This window comes from Emys orbicularis, chromosome 7, assembly GCF_028017835.1.
Source record: "Emys orbicularis isolate rEmyOrb1 chromosome 7, rEmyOrb1.hap1, whole genome shotgun sequence".
In the NCBI taxonomy this organism is placed as follows: domain Eukaryota; kingdom Metazoa; phylum Chordata; order Testudines; family Emydidae; genus Emys; species Emys orbicularis.
In genome coordinates this window covers 31,548,376-31,564,476 of record NC_088689.1, presented here as the reverse complement: position 1 = coordinate 31,564,476, position 16,101 = coordinate 31,548,376, and the positions used below count along the sequence as shown (strand labels likewise).

The 16,101-nt window shown below is 39.2% G+C and overlaps 1 protein-coding gene across 1 annotated transcript in view; it reads left to right on the top strand.

The window, feature by feature from the left end:
* Positions 1–16,101, top strand: part of CC2D2B (coiled-coil and C2 domain containing 2B) — a 96,824-nt gene that overhangs the window by 17,835 nt on the left and 62,888 nt on the right. The window contains exons 8-16 of the mRNA XM_065407632.1: positions 637–773; positions 903–1,028; positions 3,295–3,504; positions 5,399–5,496; positions 7,572–7,712; positions 9,342–9,477; positions 9,818–9,939; positions 10,475–10,652; positions 11,820–11,970. Coding sequence (XP_065263704.1) covers positions 637–773; positions 903–1,028; positions 3,295–3,504; positions 5,399–5,496; positions 7,572–7,712; positions 9,342–9,477; positions 9,818–9,939; positions 10,475–10,652; positions 11,820–11,970 — 1,299 coding nt within the window. The remainder of the gene's footprint in view (positions 1–636; positions 774–902; positions 1,029–3,294; positions 3,505–5,398; positions 5,497–7,571; positions 7,713–9,341; positions 9,478–9,817; positions 9,940–10,474; positions 10,653–11,819; positions 11,971–16,101) is intronic.

Here is a 16,101-nt window from a genome sequence, read left to right as displayed (position 1 = left end):
ACTGCCACCAACTCATCATCCAAAGCCTATCAACATCAATAGAAAAACTTCCACTGACATCAGTTCAGAACCTTTGTGGCCTTGGGCTAGTCACTAAACTTGTCTGTGCCTCAGTTTCCTCATCTGTAAAATAAGGATAATAATGCTCATCCTTGTGTATTTTTTATATGCTCAGATGAAATGTGCTATATAAATGCAAAGTATAGTAGTAATATTAATTCATAGATGTGGTTCAGCACAGGTAACAACAGCAGTACACTTCCTCACACCGCACTGCCAAATCTTTCTTAACCCTCACCTGGAGGAGTCATCCCTTAGGTTGAGAGGGTAGTTCAGTCATTGTGCCAGCTGACTCCTTGGGAGCCTTCTTTTCCAGCAGTAAGAAAGCTGACAGGATTGGGAACAGTCTGATTTTATCAGAATTACTTATATGACTTATGTTCTTGTGTTAGAAATAGTTATGGAATATTACTTACAGTAGCATCAAGAACAATCCTTTTGATCACTCTTTCGCTTTATGCTTGCAAGTAAAAAAATTAGACCAGTACAAATACTTATTTTTTTAAATTTTAGTTTTACATTTTATTTGCATCACTTTTAGCTGAAAATTTACATGCAGTAATTGTTGTTCTCAAGTGGTTCACAGCTTTAAACTACCAAAAGGCATGATGCCACGCATCCTAGAAGATGAAGGATTGTATATTCCAAGAAAACCAGAAATTTGTAGGAGAAGTTATAACAAAATGGAAAATCGTCTTCTGAAGCAAGAAGGGGTAAATATATTGTTCTATTAAAAGCTAAAAATGTTGTAAGTAAAATGTAAAATAAAATCAGTAAATGAAATGTATAGAATTTTGTAACATGTCATACATATATTGAACTTCTGAAATATTTCTAACAAGGGCAAAAACTGGTTTGAAGAAAGTGGGGAAATAATTTCATTACCTTCTCCAATCAAACAATCACGAAACTTCAGAAAAAGTTTTCCTCTTAAGACTGGTCCAGGATTAAAGACAATATACAAGAAGGTCAGCTATTACTACTTTTTACAGCTATAGTTATTCAGGGGACTTTATCTAGACAATGTAACAAAAATTAATAGCTTGTATTTTTTTCATGGCAAAATATTTCATTAGGCAGTATTCAAAGTACCTTTCGTGGAGTGTCAGTCCCAAGAATGGGTCGGGAAGGGGTGATAATATTGTTTAGATGGAACCATTTGATATTGCACAGACTGTTCATCACTTAATTTAAAAAATCAGAAAAGTCTGTGCACTGAGGATTCTACAGCATTATTACCTTTTGACCTGAGCAGGTAGCCAAAATCTGGTTGTAGCAGGTTGTTTCCATTAAGAGGAGAAGTTGATGATAGAGTGAGGTATTTCTTCGATGCAATCCTATTTATTTACCAAATATGTACATAAAGACCTGTTTCCTTGAACACAGATGGAATCAAGCAGCAGGAGGCAGGAGTAGTTTCTTTGCTCACTCTTCCAAGCCCCTTTCCAGCTAACACATAGCCTGAAAGTGGTCTCTCAGCTTTTCCTCGAGCTCACATACTACCAGTTCTTGTGTGGCAATGTCCTCAGCTTTCAGCTGCCTTCTTTCTCAGCTTCTCTGGTGTTGCTGCTGCTGCTGCTTCTCTCTCACACACAAGCATATACAGTTCCACCAGTTAATGCCTTAGCCCTTGCATTTGCTTTATCAGTGGCCAGGGAAACCTCTTGGGCCACATGGTTACTCAAGCCTTGTTATGTATCCATATTTTGGGTGATGCTTCTATTGTTTCAGCTATCTGGTTGCATAAAGTAGCTCAATTGTTTTTTATACTTAACCTGAATGAAAGGTGGTTGTTACACTAACCAATTTCAGTGAGGTTTAATGCAACCCATAAGAGTATATAGTTTAGTCTGAAATTAATGTATTTTAATATCTTCCATTTTTTCTTGAATATTTATAAATCCAATTCTTTTAAGAGTAATTTAATCCAAGCATACAAAACCGACCTGCCACTCTAGTTAAGGCACACATTTGGCCTCTTTGAGCCTGTGGCATTCCCATCCAGCATCAGATAAAGTGTAAATACTTTGTATTAGGTCAGATTTACCCTTTTTCTTGGATTTGGCTTTTTGGTAACAAATAACAGAACATAAACCTCATTTTAAGCTTTCTCCCCAAGCCTGACTGTTTCTAGAGTTCCTTGCAAGACATCCCTATCTTTGCCGCTCATTCTTTCTGACCACATGGTCATGCCCACTTCATATCTCGCCACAATGAGTCAGTAGAATTTACTTAGCCGCTTTAAGCATGGTTCTGATACTTGCTAACAAAAAGTTCTGTGTTCCTCTTTGGGACTGTAGATCTTGCTATCTGTTATACCTTGAGTGGTGGGTGGAGCAGGTTATCGAGTAGAGCAGCCATTCAGGGAAATCTTTGAACATCTTTGAGTGGGGGATTGGGAGTGGGCTCTTCAACAGCCCAAAAAGGATGGCATAGAAGGTGGTGGCATGGCCCATGTTGTGGGCTACTGACTACAATTATGCAGATCCAGTGGTCCTAATATACCACTCAGTTACTGCAAGGAGAGGGGCAGGAGTTATTCCAACTCATAAACTAGACTGATAGCTGTAGAGTTGCTGCAGTGTAGCCTGACCTGCTGGTACAAAGGAGATTTAAATTTTGCCCCATAACCTCTGTGTACTTCACTGGCATAAAGTCCAATTAGTTGGGCTTTTTGTAGGTGAAGTGAATAGCACTATGGAACTTCCTGCTTCTTCGGCTGAGGCACTGCTTATAAATATATTCAGGGCTTGTAAATCATCTGGCTCAAATAGCACAGTTTTATTCCTGGCTCTGTCACTGACTTACTATGTGATCTTGAACAAGTCACTTAACTGCCCTGTGGCTCCACCTTTTTAAAAAAAATGGGATCAGTGAATTGCTTACCCATTTTTTATAAAGTGCTTTGATACTTGAGGGATAGTGTCATATTAGTGCAAATTCTATTATTACATCAGTACATGATTGTCTCCTTTCACATTTATTGTCTGTATAAGGGGGAATCTGTTATTTGTCTGAGTCTAGCTTTAGTCAGAAAGTACTGCAGTTTAAGGTTACTACCATTTTGTTGAGTACCACAGACTGAAATCACTCTGTATTTTGAAACGAGAGTTTTGGATTTTGAAAGAAGAAAACTCTTACAGATACAGTTACTGGTAAGTAACACTGCCTTTCAACGTGGTATTTATAAAGATATGTGAAATAAAGACATTATTTTATTTTATTTTAAAACAGGCAATGCAACCTGAATTGGAAAGCTGCATCATAACTAAATCAGGGGGTCAAAGAGAACTTTATCAGCTAGATCTCAATATATCAAGTTTATTGTTCAGCCACCATCCTCTTTTCAGCCAAGAACATGTGTTGGCTGCTAGGTTGCTCCAACTTTATGAATGCTTTCAGAACAGACAACAGCATAATATAGCTCTCTTGCTATCTGAAAAGGTAAGAAAATGCTTCATGTTTTTAATGTGGACAGTTTCAAAATTAAAAGATGCACAGTTCAGGAGGGGATGGAAATGTGTATGTATATGTACGTATGAATTGTAGGTGGAGCTGTCAGCAAAGGCTATTCTTAAATTTGCCTAAAATTTTCCATTATAAGACCCTGTTTTCAGTTCCTTAGAATTTTGCCAAATTTAAACTCTTTGAGCTAAAATATTCTATGCTGGGTGTCTACCTCAGGTCAATTTTTTTTGTGGGGGTAGGGATAAAATTTCAGAAAAATGGATCAACCATTTCTGAGAACAAAACTAGTGAAAAATATTTTTTCTAATGTTAAAATGTTCTTATAACTGTTTCAATGAGAAACTAGCATGCCCAAACTTTGGAGCAGGGTAGAGGTCACCCTGGATTCAGAAAGGTGCCTTTTGCTGTCCCTGTGAAAATCCACCTAAATTTAGCCAAATGTATAAGTCTCTGTAAATCACTGTGTGTATATGCTCAGTAGAGTTTCGTTGGAGGCTGGCCCCTAAATTCTCAGATTATATCTGCACGGAATGTACTCTGGCCCAGGGATACAGGGGCTGACCAGGATTCTTCCTGCAATTGCTTTTCCCAGTCACTGGGGACCACTGTGATGTAGAGCTTGAGAGCTGGAAGATCGTCTCTTCTGTGCTCTCAGTTCTCCCCTTGCTGGCACCCAGGCAGTACAAAAGAGAAGGGAAGAATCAGAAGGGTGAGGTGCGATGTAGTGACAGGACAGGCTAAGGGGTAAAGGCTGGGAGGGATAAGAGAAGAGAGGGGAGAGTTTCAGTCTAGGGAAGACACACATAATTGGCTGGCAACATTTTTGTGTTCATGGGAATAATTGAGACACTCCCCAATGTGGCTATACCTGTAGTTAGCAGCTCATTTTGCCAGCTGGTGAAACTAAATCTTTGCACTATAAAACATTTTTTCAAACTAATTCAGATGTGTTGGGTTATTGGCTTATGTGACACTGAACATTTCATAATTAAATAAGAAAAGATAATATAGATCTTTGCCCTAAAAGTTCATTTAAGAAAAATAGGGGTATATTCTCTGTTTGACTCACAAGGATTTATTAATGCGGTTAATATTTAATTACTATTAATAGAAGCCTTGTATGAAAATATTCACTGATCAAGATGATGAAAAAATACCTCTTAATTTGGTTGCAAAGGTTCAGTCTCCCAATATGCTAGAAAGTCAAGTCTCTCTAAGTAAATATCCTCTGATTCAGATGCATATTTGATGTTGTTTACTTAGAGCCAGATTGTGAGCCCCTTAATATTGACTTCCGTAGAACTATACTGCTCAACGTTGTGGCTAAGGGACTGACAATCTGGCCCTTTACCTTTACTAACAAAAGTATCAGGCTGTAACCATACTACACTCATGTGGAAAACCTTCAAAGTGCTAGAAATTCAAATTTCCACTCATTTAGTTGCTTCTCAATCATACCAGGATAAGAATGGTGTTTACTACTCCTAAACCTTTTGATCTCCCTGTTGATATTTTTTTTTAAACAAAGTTGCCAAAATACACATCTTTGAGAAAGACCTGAATATGACATTTTGGGTTCTCTGATAAATAATCTACATTTTATAGTTTTCTGTAGCACTGAAAATCGAATACAAAAACGGATCAAAAGGGTCTGAATTAACAGTACAAAAATCAGAAAAAGTAAAGGTAAAGCTGCCATTTCATCTTTAATGGATTTCTTTGTACCTTTTAGGTATGATTATGTTTGGTATTTCATCAGCATAATATATTAATATTTTTATTAGTTTTGCCGAATGCAGTAGGAACTTATCACTAATCAGCAGAAAAGTTTTTAACTTTTTCAAAACAATGTATGGGATTTTTATTACAGCTTAAAGCATTAATAAATGCTACCAAAATAATAGAAAGTAGTTTGGAAGCAAGCCAACTGAGCAGGAAAACTTTAGATGACTACCAATGGCAAATAAGGTAATGTAATTGAAAAGAACCAAGCATATTACAACTACACTATGCAACTGTCAGTTCTGAGTTTTCTTTTGACAACTTATATCTCTATTCAATCTACTCCTTAGAATTCCTTAATAAACATCCATTTTTATAATGCATAACTATTGTAATACTGCACTATTTTCTAAACACACAACTACTACATTTTTTATGAGAACTGTACATAAGCTTCTGGATTTGTTTTTAAATATTGATGATAAAAGGCTGCTGAAATAGATTTTGGAGTTGCTTATATTTGGTTTAATTTTAAATTTTAAAAAATAAAATTCTTCATACAGTTCCTGACCTTAACTTGACACGTCCACATTTCCAGTATTTTCCATTTTTCCCATTCCCAGCATCTATCATGACCAATTTAATTTCTTTTCCCACAGAGAGACAGAATTAAAAATACATTATGTGACTTTTCTGCAGTAGCTGATGCACAGTAGCAGTTATAGTGGTGAAAGTCTCATGGCATAGTATATTTAATTTTTTTTATTATTTGGTGATAACAGCATGCTCAGCACTATACAAAACCTAGAGAAATACACAGTCCTTACTCCAAGAATCTTATATTTTAGACAAACAGTACATTTCAAACACAGACCATAAAGCACCCGATGGCTTGTCTTTGGAATGATGTTGTGCTGTAGAACAGCCTCTTTCAAGTAACTGGAAAGTGTTCACTTACTGGAAACAAGAAAGTTGTATGATATGCAAATTATAATATAAAATTTTTGTTACGGTGAATGTGGAAATTGGATATAACAGAGTTGTTTGATATATTTAACAATATATTTAGCTATATCATGCCACAGAAATTCTATTTATATATTAGATATTCTCTTTCCTTATGCAAGTAATCCTATTGAAGTCTGTGGAACTACTTGCATGGGTAAGGGCAACAGGTGTCACTGTTCAAGGCTTAACTGTACCTGTGATGCTTCTCTGGGCTGTCTAAGTGTACCCACAGAGGTGCCAGGTCTGGTGCTTCACTTCTCTTGGTGGAATTCTACAATTCTCCTACTCTTAGAGCAGGCCCAGGGCTGTATACCAACTTGGGTATGTCTACACTGCAATTAGACACCCGCAGCTGGCCTGTGCCAGCTGATTCAGGCTCGTAGGTGTTTGGGCTCAGGCTCCAGCCTGAGCTCTGGGATCCTCCCACCTTATAGGGTCCTAGAGTCTGGGCTCCAGTCTAAGTAACAAGACTCCAGAGGAGTCTTTATTGTTTGCATCTAATAATACAGGAATTTAGTTTCTTTTTAGATATTTTTTCTACAGTTTGTGTAGTGAAAAGAGGCTTACATGCCCACCAAATCATGAGAAGTAAAAAGAAGTATGGGCCCAACCTGCAAAGTACGTGGATCCATATGAGAACCTCCCCAGAATTTATGGGCCATTTGGTTTTAGAGTTTTGGTTTGAGGCCATCTCGAAACAAAAATAGTTGATATTTATACAGAGGCTATTAGGCAGAAAGTAATACAACGACAAAGCAGTCTTATTCTTTTAATCTCCTATGTAACACCCAAGATACTAAGCAGGGAAGTCTGACAGTTTAACAAATTTCTGCTTGAATATCTACAAACCAGAATCTCAGGTTACCTTTGTTCAGTCCTCACCTCAGTAATTATGGGTAATTATGGGTCACTGTAGAGAAAAAGATATGGTTTCTCATTTTATTCCCATATTAATTAGTCACCATGCCAGACTTTTTTTTTTTTTTCAGATTTGTACAGTAAATCTTTTTGTATTCCAGAAACCTGCATACTGTTCTTGCATATTTTTCTTCCCTTTCCCACTTAATGCTGGTAAAGGACCAAATTCACATTGCTGTGTGCTGTATCTGAAAAAAATCTGCTAGTGTATGTGCAAAGAATCGATGGAAAATGAATATGCAGATTTTAATAAACTAAGTCTGTGCCTGTGAAATAAAGTATTTTAAATATAAGTGTTCTATTTAAAACTTGAAGTTTGGCAGTATAATTATAGACTCTCTGATTTTTGTTATCAGAGAATTAGATTATCTTTTTGTTATATATTTTTATTGCAGAGATACCAAGAAATTGTATGACCTAGAACAGCAAAAAGATATTTCTTTAATACATAGTATGTTAAAAGTCTGGAAACAAATAAAATCTGTACGTAGACAGCAAGAATATACAAGTACACCTGTAAAATTACAGTTTCAAAAGTAAGTTGATATGATATCCTTTCAGAGTGTCTTTGAAATGTCTTTAACTCTGTGTAAAGGAGTTATATTGAAATTGCCAATTAAAGATAGCCTACATCTGTAGCACATATTACAGAGAGTATATTTTGTATAATGTAAGAATACAAATAATTTTTCAAAAATATATACTTGGTGATAATGAAAAGAAAGGAAAAGTTTAGATATTAAGTACCTTTTGAACTAGAAGAGCAGTTGGGTAGTGGAATAAGCTATTCAGTCAACTGAGACTCTCTCTGCTTTCTGGGTGCTGGTCTGATCTGTTCCAGACATAAGAGGAGAGTCTCCTCCCAGTCAAGATGTAAAATTAGGAATTGTAAATTCTCAATACAATTTTTCAAAGATACTTTATAAAAATGTAGCTGGATGCAATATCTCAAACACCATCAGAGGTGCTATATACACCATTCCAGTTCTTAGGCTGGAATAGCTGTTGCAGATTGCAGATAGCTGTGTTGGAGCCTATTGACTTTCCTGTGTTGGTTTGATGTTAGGCTAGTTCTCATGCTGTCATTTGTACAGCACAGAGGCCTCCAAATTCATCATGGGCCTCCATGATATTCTGTTCTGAGCCAAATCTGGCATATGAAGGGGTAGGACGCCTGTGGAGGACAGATATCAGTTGACACTGTCCAGTGATTGTGTTTTAGGACTTCCGGGGGAGAGGGGGAGGTGTCTTTTCCTGCTTTCATTGGGTCAAAGTCAAAAATGATTCTCATAGTGAAGTTGATAGGCATTCGGAGCAGATGGTCTACCACCTTAGAGAGGGTTGCGTGCATTGGAGAGAGTGGGATCTATTTAGTTAGAATCCAGATTTCTTGGGTTTGAGGGGAGGACTCTAACCCTAGGTTCCGGTTCCCTAGGTGGGAATTCCCACACAATCTGATTGTACTGGTGTTGTGTTGGGTTGATGGCCCTTCACTCTAGATGCCCTTATCTAGTGCAACTAATACCGTATTTTCTGTGTTCTGACATTTCATTAATTGAAATGGACTTTCTATTAGTATATTTAGAAAGCTGCAGTCAATCAAAACTGCATGTGTTTCATAACCAGGTTTATATGGAATACAGTTTTGGAAAAGGACATTTATTTGGTGAATGTAGTATACTTATAGTGTTGTTGTTAGATCCATATTTTCCTAGCTCTCTTATAAATTAGGGTTGTGGTTAGTTAAGGTATTGCCTGAAATTTTGATTGATTATTCTCTATCAGTCCTTATAAATTTCCTATTGTAAATTTTGTAATTCTATAATTATTTTATGGTAATGAAAATTGATTTTAAGAAGTTCAAATACAAGTATTGAGCATCAGTATCTTGAAAAGAGATAAACAAAACAAAAAGCATGGGTTTTGCCCTTGATGTAGGCATCTCCCTTCCCCAAACATTCTAACTAAAGCAAATAATTACAAAAAGTGGCTGTTTTTAATTTATAATCCTGTTGATATCTTCCACGAGTTTCAAACTCTGGTGTATTGTGAGGTAACACTTTGAAGTATTTGTTCTACATTGGAAGATTATAGTGTGTGATCTAACAACTATAGCTACATTTTTCTAATTATAATATTTAAATGTTTTGTATCCATGTTTGAAGAAGGCTGACAAAGAAAAATAATGAGGATGAATATAAGGCAGGATTAGCACAAGATGCTGAAAAAGACAGATGGCTGGAGGGAGAAGATAATATTGATAACCCTGACAATATTTCAGAGACCTGGGGAAAACAGAAGGTACTTAAATTATGAGACAGGTTTTAAAATAATAAATATTGTGTGCCTGATCCTTCTCACATTATAGCTAATGAGAGTTTTGTCACTCACTTTTATGACAGCAGTGTAGTGCTCCTTGATTTGCTAGAGAAAGCAATTGCTTTAGAATTGTGGAAATCTTGGTGATGCTGTTAAATGTCCCAGGTCCAGTGAAAATTTAGGTGGAGGTTTTCAAAGGGGCCAAAGGAACGTAATCGTATTTTATAGATATCTTATGATAACCAGTTTGAATGTAGGAAATTAATGCTTGTGCTAAAAAAGGTATGTTACAAACAGTTAAAATACTGATACTGATTTCTAGGGATGTTTGGATTCAGCTCCTCTATTGGTGAGTTCAACACAACTTGCAGAGATAAAGGAATCTTTTTTCATACCACATCTCACTTTGACTGCAGAAATAACAGCAGTGTCCAAGTGTCCCATGTAAGTTGTAATTATTAAATTGCAACATATTTATTTCTCTGCTAAGGTAGAATAATGATGATATGTATGTTTTAATTTCACATATCCTTAGAAATTAGTGTATTATCATTTGAAAGTAAATAGCTTCAAAATAATTCATTTAAATTAAAAATGTAGATGTTTGGTTGTTTTTTAAAAAAAAGTAAATCTTATATTAAAATAAAATTTAACATATTAATGCCATCATCCTTCAAGGAATTATGCACATGCTTAATCTTATGCAATGTGAAGTCAATGGGACTGCTCACAGTGTGTAAAGTTGAGCAGATGCATGGGTCTTTTCACAAATGTAGGCTAAATATCTCTTTATTATGTACTCAGTATTAATCTTTGATAGCAAACGTGCATGATTTATATTCCCTTTAAATTAACCAATATGCTAAGCTTTTGTGTTTTTGTGATGCTACGGTAACTGTTGCACTTAGTCACCAGTTTGTTACTCTGAGTTTGATTATCTAGAATTAATTAAATCTGTATTCTATTTGGTAATTTATAGGTATGAACAGAAGAGAAGAGCCAAAGTTCAGAGGCAACAGTATTTTATTAAAATATTTTACAATGAAAAACAAGTCTCTTGCACTTCAGTAGCTCCCCTACAGCTGGATTTTAGAGTAATGTTTCAGCAAATTTTTAGTATTCAGTTATTAAATTGGCCTGAATCTCTTCGATTGGAGGTATAGTAATGTAATTACTTTTGTACTTCATTTCTGTGCAGTGTTTTAGGTCTGATCCCCAACTTGCATTAAAATCCACGTGAAGACTCATATTGATGGGTAGCTATAAGTCAGTTAGCCTGATACCAGTCCTAGGCAAAATAATGGCAAAGCTGATAGCAGGATTCAGTCACTAAAGAATTAAAGGATGGGAATATAATTAATGTCAGTCATAGTTTTATGGGAAATAGGTCTTGTCAAACAAACCTAATATTTTTTGATGAGATTGCAACTTTGATTGATTAAAAGTAGCAGTGTAGATGTATAATGCTTTGCAAAAGTCTGAGAACATTCCGCAGTATCAATAAGGCTCATGTTAAATGGATTCGGAACTGGCTAACTGACAGATTTCAGAAAGGGCTAATATGATTCTTGGTGATATAAACGGAGGAGTAGTGAGTAGGAGGAACGAGGTGATTTTACCTCTGTATACTTCATTAGTGAGACTTATCCTGGAATATTGCATCCAGTTCTGGTGTCTGCTTTTTTGAAAGAATGTTGAAAAATTGGAAACGGTTCAGAAAAGAGCCACAAAAATGATTTTAGGGCTGGAAAAAATGCCTTACAGAGAGATTCTTGAAGAGCTCAATGTCTAAGTACCTTCACAGGGAGAAAATACTGTATACTGAAGAACTCTAATCTAAGCTGAGAAAGGCATGACAAGAACCAATAGCTGGAAGCTGAAGCCAGATGGAAATTCAAAATAGATATAAGCCACACATTTTTAACAGATATTGATTAACCATTGGAACAAATTATCAAGGGAATTGGGAGATATTCCATGTCTTGATGTCTTCATATCAAGACTGGATGCCTTTCTGGAGCATATGCGCTAGTCAAACACAAGTTATTGGATCAATGCAGAGGTAGCTATATGAAATCATATGGCATGTGTTATACAGGAGAGCAGACTAAATGATCTAATGGTCCTTTCTGGCATTAAAAATCTATGACTATAATGGAAATTGGATTCATTACAAGTACATATTCTGTCTGTCTAAAATTATATTAATCCTCCTTTTTGGGGTTTCTTCCCCCTCCCCCCAGCTTCTTTCAGAATCTCTTTGCTGGAACTTGTTCTTTTTTGACACATCATCTTAACTACAGCACAAATTGTTTTATTTTTAGATTTGTGAATCATCTAAAAGGACAAATATGTTGGCCAAAATATATTTACCTATTCCTGACAATACTGTACTGCAAAGCAAAGGTGTATTGGAACAGGCGGAATTTAGCTGTGACCAGCAAGTTAAACCCATAAATGGAGAAGTGGGAAGCAGTAAGTTACTTATATGTGAAAAAGATTTGAGCCTGGCTTAGTGGTTTGTTGGCAGAATAGTGCACTGCGAGACCGAGGTCTTAAATCTAAATTCTTTGACTGATGCTTGAAGAAGAGTTGATAGTCTCCTCGGGGAGTAGTGTTTGGCCTCCTTCCTCCTGACCTCTTACACCAAACCTGTGGTAGTATTTAGTATTTTTCAGAGCTATGTCAGAGTGAAAGCACTTTGCATTACTCTAACACTGAGACCTTCCTTTGAAATGCCCTTCCTGTAGCTCACTCTGCCATGACACAGACACTTGGTAGTTCCTCCTCATTGGCAAAATGATGACCATTCACCATCCAGGATTTTCCTGCTGTTCGGAGCTTCCCTCTCTGCTTATCCAGTTCAATTAATACCTCACTGAGAGAAACACATAAGAAGTTTGACTTCTTTGAGTAGTGTCCCTATGATTGCTCCACTTCAGGTGCACGTGCATCTCTCGAGTCCTTGATCGGAGATTTTCTGTTAGCAGCATCTGTTCAACCTGCATATGCATTCTATGAATCCTTGTGCCATTCACCGAGGTGAGATAGGGCTGCCCAGTGAACCATTCTAAGTTCCTAATCAACCATCTCAGCCTGAGACGGAGCCTTAGTATGTCTGCCTTGAGCATGCCTCGTCTATCTCATGCAGTTTCTTATGGTTGGTTGTTTAGGATTAGCTTAGTGTAGTTAATTGTTAGTAGATAGTTTATAGTTAGTTAGTTAGATATAAGTAGTGAGAAGATTTATTTGTTTCCTTTCCCTCCCTTTGGAGAGTCTTATTCTCCTGATATAGCATGCCTGGCTCATCTCTCCTGTTGAGAGGCTATACCTGTTAGTGACCCATTCCAAGTATATTTGTTTGAGGGAGTCTCACATCTCCCAGAAATGCAACTTCTGCCTGGCTCTCATATCCAGGGCAAGGAAGAACAGTGTGATTGAACTGAGACTGTTCATGATGGAGTGCTCCCTTTGACATGCTTCTGAGTGAGGTCAAGAGTTTCCCCCACACCCACTCCACCTGTCTCTGGACAGATCAAATGGCCCTTCAGCCTCAGTGCAGGTTCCTAAGAAAAGGAAGGCTATGGAAACTTCAGAGAAAGCTTCGAAGAAGAGGCACTCGGACACTCTCATCTTAAGGAGCTTGTTCTTAAATGGCCCCAGTCCTCTGCTAGATCCACAGTCTTGGAAGCCTCGACCTCTCGGCTCAGTACCATAGAGGCAAAAGACTCCTCCTGTACTAGCGGGGCTTGAAAGTCCTGGAGAAACACATATCTGATAGGGTCCTGGTACCGTCTACGAGGGACAAGGTGGGCATGAATAAGCACTCCAGACAGTTACCTTCTGGCACAGCCCCACCATCAGTACCTACCCACTCAGCACCCTTGGTACCAGGCAAACCACAGTGTCGGTGTATTCCCAGTCAGTGGTACAGCCTTCTTCGGCTACCAAGTTGGTACCAAGCCCCTACTTAGTACCACAAGAATTAAGGACTTGTTTGTGACGGATGAACCAGAGTTCCCATTGCTCATGTGTACCAAATGCCTCTGGGTACTGAGACACTGATCTCCAGATTACCATTGTTTTCCGGTTACACGGGACTCTCAACCCTTTTTCATTGGTGTCTCCCAGGTGGAGGTTACTGAGGAGGATGAAGAAGACTTCCGGTTAGTCTTTTCTATTTCTGTACATGGTGCTTCTATATATCCCAGAGCTGCTTATCAGTAGCGATTCACTAGACCACCAGCACTATTACATAGGGAGGCTGGAATTGGACAGTCCTCTGCCGCATTCAAAACTGAGTGATAGGCATGTATTGGCCAGAGAGGGGGTGCTTGCGAGAGTCGGGTACGAACTCTATTATATTATGGTATCGGGGTGAGGATCTTCAGACCGACCCTGATCCACAAGGGCCGTGAAGAGGCAGTAAAACAACTGAGGCTGAGGCAGCCACGGAAACAACAGGCAAGATTTTAACTGCTTTATTGTGTAAAGCCAGAGGCAGAGGCCGAAAGAGAGCCACAGGCAAAGGCAGTAGCACAACAAAGCCAGTGTCAGAGGCAGAGGCAAAGGAGAGCCAGAGGCAGAGGTGTACTGAAAGGGCTCTTGAATGCTCTATGGGTAAGAGAGACCTGGGAGAAAAGACCCTGACTGACAGGGGCAAGGAAAAGAATATGCCCTGACTGAAGCGGGGGCAGAAAAGGACTGAGGGAAGAACCACTGCCCCAATCCTGTCTGAGAGGGGAGGTGTATGATGGGCTGGACTAGGTCCTGAGGCCCCCTGCTGGAGGCCTCATAGCCCTGCCTCACCCCGCCCCAGAAAAGAACAGAGGAGAAGTCCTCCTGGCAGCCTAGAGTGAATGCAGAGGAAGCAGCCAACCAGAGGGGCTGCTGGAGCAACCAATCAGGGGCCAGAAGTGCCATGTAAAAGGAAGCAGCAGAGGCAGAGCAGTCAGTTGTTGCCTGGAGCTTGAAGAGGGAGGACTGGGTGCCTGGCTGGCTGGAAGAGCAGCTGGACTGGGGACAGGTCAATGCAAGCAGGCTGAGCCCAGGGGACTGAGTCCAGAACCTAGCCAGACCAGGTGAGGGTACCATGAGGGGCCCTGCTGGTCTGGTTGAAGACTGAGCCCAGGCGAGGGCTGCCAAAAGGACACCAACCTAGGGTACCAAGATGGGCCCTTGTTGGGCTGTTAAAGAAGGCAGTGCCTCCGGGAAGGAAACCTTGGTGCTATCTCCCTATACCAGGGCCGTGAGCAAGAACTATAGACTATATACCCTGTAAGGGGCGATAGTGGTCTGCTGAGTGACTGAAGACCGGCCAAAAGAACCATCAGCCAGGGGTGGGGGCACTCGCGAGAGGCAGGTGCCACCCCATCGTAAGAACAGGAAAAAGCAGGCTCACATCTGACCAGAAGGGGGTTCCCGCAAGAGGAGGGTGCCGCCCCATTCAGAACAGAGTGATTGCAGGCATATATCGGCCAGAAAGGGGCACTCGCAAGAGGCAGGTGCTAATGCCATTACAGCCTCATAAAGGTTATAACATCAAGCTATACCATCCACTTTATGTCCCTCCCTCCCTTTCACGCCTTTCCCTGTCCCTCTTCAGGGACCTCTCTCACGAGCTTTTATTGAAACAAGAAGTGGACTCTTTCCTTCAGCTAGGCGCAATAGAGCTAGTCTCACCTCCTCACAAAGGGAAAGGGTGTTACTCAAAGTATTTCCTTGTGCCAAAGGAGGATGGAGAACAATTTTGGATCTAAAACTACTAAACAAATTTTTAAAGCCTCCAAAGTTCAAGATGGTGACTCTGGCAGCTATAATTCCTTCACTAGAGGAAGTAAATTTTGTTTTTGACCCTTGACCTACAGGATGCCTATTTTGATATAGTGTTACACCCAGCACACATTAAATACCTATGTTTTACTATAGGCCAGAATCATTTTCAATAGTGAATTCTTCCATCCAGCTTTTCTTTGGCCCCAAGGGTATTTTCAAAGGTCCTGGCAATAGTGGCTGCTTACCTCTGATGAAAAGCAATTCTAGTCTTTGTGTACCTCAATGACTAGCTACTCAAAACCAGTCCTACAAGGCAGTGCTGTCTTCACTCAGACAGCTTTTTTTTTCAAGGAATTGGGTCTCCAGATAAATGTATAAAAAATCCATATTAACCCCTGTACAGAAAATACTACTCAGGAGTTTTCTTTGTTTTGTTGGCAGCCAGGGCCTACCTTCCCATAGACAGATTCATAACTTTGTCAGGTCTGGTCAGGGTTATGCAGGGGAGTCCTCAAATTACAATAAGGAACTCTTGGGACACATGGCAGCTTGTACCTTTGGGACTGATCATGCAAGGTTATGCCTCTGCTGCTTCCAGGGCTGGCTCAGAATGACCTATTCACCAGCCAGAGACACTTTGGACAGGCAGATCAAGGTTCCTCTCCAGGTGAGAAACTCCCTAGCCTGGTGAAAAAATCAACTCACCGGCAGTGCAGTCATTCCTCTCATTCACCGAGCTCCAACTTTAACTGTGACAATAGATACATCACTTTTGGGAATGGGAGCTCACCTCAATGCCCTCATGACTCAGGGCAGATAGACACCTCTGGA